General features: G+C 51.3%; 1 protein-coding gene across 1 annotated transcript; it reads right to left on the reverse strand.

Annotated features, from left to right (window-relative positions):
• Positions 1-299: 299 nt before the first annotated feature.
• Positions 300-3,083, reverse strand: fzd8a (frizzled class receptor 8a). The gene has a single exon (XM_085418164.1). It carries the CDS (start codon positions 2,655-2,657, stop codon positions 912-914), a length of 1,746 nt encoding a protein of 581 aa, XP_085274290.1. The 5' UTR covers positions 2,658-3,083; the 3' UTR covers positions 300-911.
• Positions 3,084-3,438: the final 355 nt, after the last annotated feature.

A 3,438-nucleotide genomic window follows, 5' to 3' on the forward strand; every position in this document is an offset into this window, starting at 1 on the left:
CCCTGCATTTATACCCCCCCATTCACCCACTCCCTCTTTTACCAAATTAAGAAAGCAGGCTTCGGCAGGCATGTGAAGAGGACTTTTAACAATTATGGAGATGCTCCAACTCAACCCCTGCCTCTAATTACCAGTCTCTGATGGTTAAAAGGGCTTCCTTTTTACCCGGGACTCTCAAAAGCTGCCATCATCAACATGGTGACCATAAGGAACCACGAAAAACAAAAAAAATAAAATAAAAAAAGATATGAGGCTGCCCAGACTGGCACACAGAAATCCTCAAAAGCACTGCACAGATATTGAGATTTGTCAAATGGTTTTATTGTCAAAATAAAGGTCATATTTGCTTTCTTCACAAAAGAAACATCTACACTTTATACAAATTTACAATATCTTATAAACTTTTCTTTTATACACATATGTACACGCTTTCTCTCCGTTGTTGTTTTTACAGAACTTTTATATAAATACATTTGTAATTACAAAATCAACGACCCATTTAAAAAAAACAACAACAAAACTATTGGGCACTGTTAAGGCTTAATTTAAACCATCTTTGACGAGATTGGAGATTATACAACGTTATCTAGCACTGTGTAGAGAAAATAGCAATAAAAATCCCCCCAAAAATGCTCTTTGTGTGAAGCTGGTTAGAAACTAAAACCTCTGCCCCCAGCAGGTAATGGCCACATTGTGTAAAAAGCCTCATTCTGTACCTCTAATACATATAAACAGGAAAGGGGGCGTGTGTGGGGCTTAACCTGTGTGAATGCCAGGTACATTGTTTCAACCAATTCTCAGTTCATTACGATGCAAATTGCTCGACACCTGGAGTGATGGGTTATCTCCCAAAACAATTAGCAGTTCCCATAAGCTGCTTTTAGTGAACCCACCCACCCACCCATTCCAATTCAAACCTGGGACAGTGGCATCTGCTTGGGGCAAGACACAGAGCTGGCTGTGCCCGACCTCCACGTCAGTCCGGTGCTCACGTCGCTGTACATGGAGCCGCTGGTGCCTTTGCTGCCCCAGCAGCACCTGGTGCAAAAAGTTCTCCAAGAGTCCAAAGTTTTCCCAGACCAGATCCACACCCCGGACGTGATGCCCACTAGAAGGCACATAAAGTATTTCAGCATAAAAACAGCATAGTCCGGAGTCCTGCGGTCCCGCTCTAATAAACAGTTAAAGCAGTTGTGCGTGACCTCCCAGCTCTGTCTGTTGTGCTGCTCATAAAAGTAACAGGCCACTATGATAGTGGCGGGCACCGTGTAGAGCACCGTGAAGATGCCTATTCTGATCATCAGCTTCTCGAGTTTGTCAGTTTTGGTGCCGCCCTGCTTGATGACGCTGCGGATCCTGAACAGCGACACAAATCCAGCCAGCAGGAACATCGTCCCTATGAATAAATAAATCACCAAAGGCGCGAGGACGAAGCCCCGCAGGTTGTCCAGGTTCTGGTTCCCCACGTAACAGATGCCAGCCACCGAGTCTCCATCCACGGAGCTCAGCGCCAGGACCGCGATGGACTTCATGCTGGGGATAAGCCAAGCGGCCAGGTGGAAGTACTGAGAGTAGCTGGCGATCGCCTCGTTGCCCCACTTCATCCCCGCCGCCAGGAACCAGGTCAGGGAGAGGATGACCCACCAAATGGAGCTGGCCATGCCGAAAAAGTAAATAAGGAGGAAGACCACGGTGCAGAGCGCGGGGCCGGTCGTCTCGTAGTGGATGTGCTCCACGTCGAACTCCCGGTTGCACGCCACTTTTTCGTGCCCGGCGATTAGCCTGACGATGTAGCCGACCGACACGAACATGTAACACGCCGAGAGGAAGATGATGGGTCTCTCTGGGTACTTGAAGCGCTCCATGTCGATGAGGAAAGTAGCCACGGTGGCGAAGGTGGACACAAAGCACAGCACTGACCAAAGTCCGATCCAAAAAGCGGTGAACGCTCTTTCGTCGTGCGTAAAATAGGGATTGTGGCACGGCATGGCGCAGTTGGTGATCTGCCCCGTCTTGACCCGGTTGTACAGCGGGTGGCGTTCCGTGTTCACCGGCACCATGGGCTCCAAACATGTGCATCCCGGCTCGCACGGAGCGGCGGGCGGCTTGTATTTCCCCGGCGTGCCGGGTCTGCCGGGCTTATTTTTCGGCGGATTGTAACCCTTACCTGGGTGGTTGGTGGGTTTGGAGAGTACCGGGGACGCTGTAGTTGAATCGGTTCTGTTGTAGTCCATGCACAGCGTGTCTGGGTTGCCCTGCACCGGCAGCAGGTCGCACCTCATCCTGTCCGGCCAGGGAAATCCGTACTGCCTCATGAGAGGCGCACAGCCGGCCCGAGCTCTCTCACACACGCTCCGGCACGGGGGGAGAGGTTTTTTGTAGTCCTCCAGGCAGATCGGCGTGTACATGCTGCAGAGGAAGAACTTCAGGTCCGGCGAGCACTGGATCTCAACCAGAGGCCAGAACTGGTGCACCTCCAGTCCCGCCTCGTCCTGCGTGTCGTGGTTAAACTGGTTGGGCATGTACGTGTAGTTGTAGCCGATTCCCTTGCACAGAGGCACGGCTATCTCCTGGCAGGTGATTTCCTTGGCTGTGGTGCAGCTGGATCGCGGAAAGAGAACGAGCGAGAGGAGCAGATAAATCCCAAACAGGTCCATCTCTCCGGCGCGTCGCGTCCTTCTCTTTCTGCTCTGGCGCAAACGGCGATAAATCCTCTCAGGCGTCTGCTTTCGCCTCCAGCCCGGTTAGATGCTGCGCGGCGATCCCATCTCGCTTCTCTCGGGATCTTGCACGGAGTTGCGAGCAATGTGCAAGCCTTGTTTACTTTAGGCTGAGGAGGAGCAGGAGGAGGAGAGAAAGGAGCCTACAGGGCGGAGAGCGGAGCTCAAGATGGCTGAGAGGAGAATCCAGCTTCTTCTTCTGGAAGCTGCTGTCAGTATCCAAAGAGGAAAAAAGAAAAGAAAAACCCCAAGTAATGTCCGATCGTTTCACGCGGGGGGAACGTGGGCCTCCTTTCTTTCTCCAAAACACAGCGACCACATTCAGTCGGCTTGTCCCACCTCTCTCCTGGTTCCCATACAAAACATCAGCTTGTGGGCGAAGCGGTGCCGATATATACGAGAGCCCGGCTGAACACACCCCCGGAGCCCCTGCTCCTATCACAGAGAGACAGGGGCGGGGCTTCCCAGCTATCACTCAAGCTTCCTTACCTAAAGTATAGCTCATAATCAGAGAAGTGTCGCCAGTTGTTTTGTGACTCCGGGTTCAGGACAGTGATGCTCGAAGTTACCGAGAGCCGTGGATCCTCGGACACTGAGACCAAACAGACATATTTTAAAAATGAATGAAGCCACCTGCGTGACACAGTTGTGCACCTTGTGTCCTGTATTTATCATTTTTATGAACTTCCCAGAGCTGCTAGTGCTCTCCAAACAAACT

The sequence above is a fragment of the Rhamphochromis longiceps genome, linkage group LG9 (genome assembly GCF_057381845.1).
Source record: "Rhamphochromis longiceps isolate RC_006_pf linkage group LG9, R_longiceps_female_GT1.1, whole genome shotgun sequence".
NCBI classification, from domain to species: Eukaryota; Metazoa; Chordata; class Actinopteri; order Cichliformes; family Cichlidae; genus Rhamphochromis; species Rhamphochromis longiceps.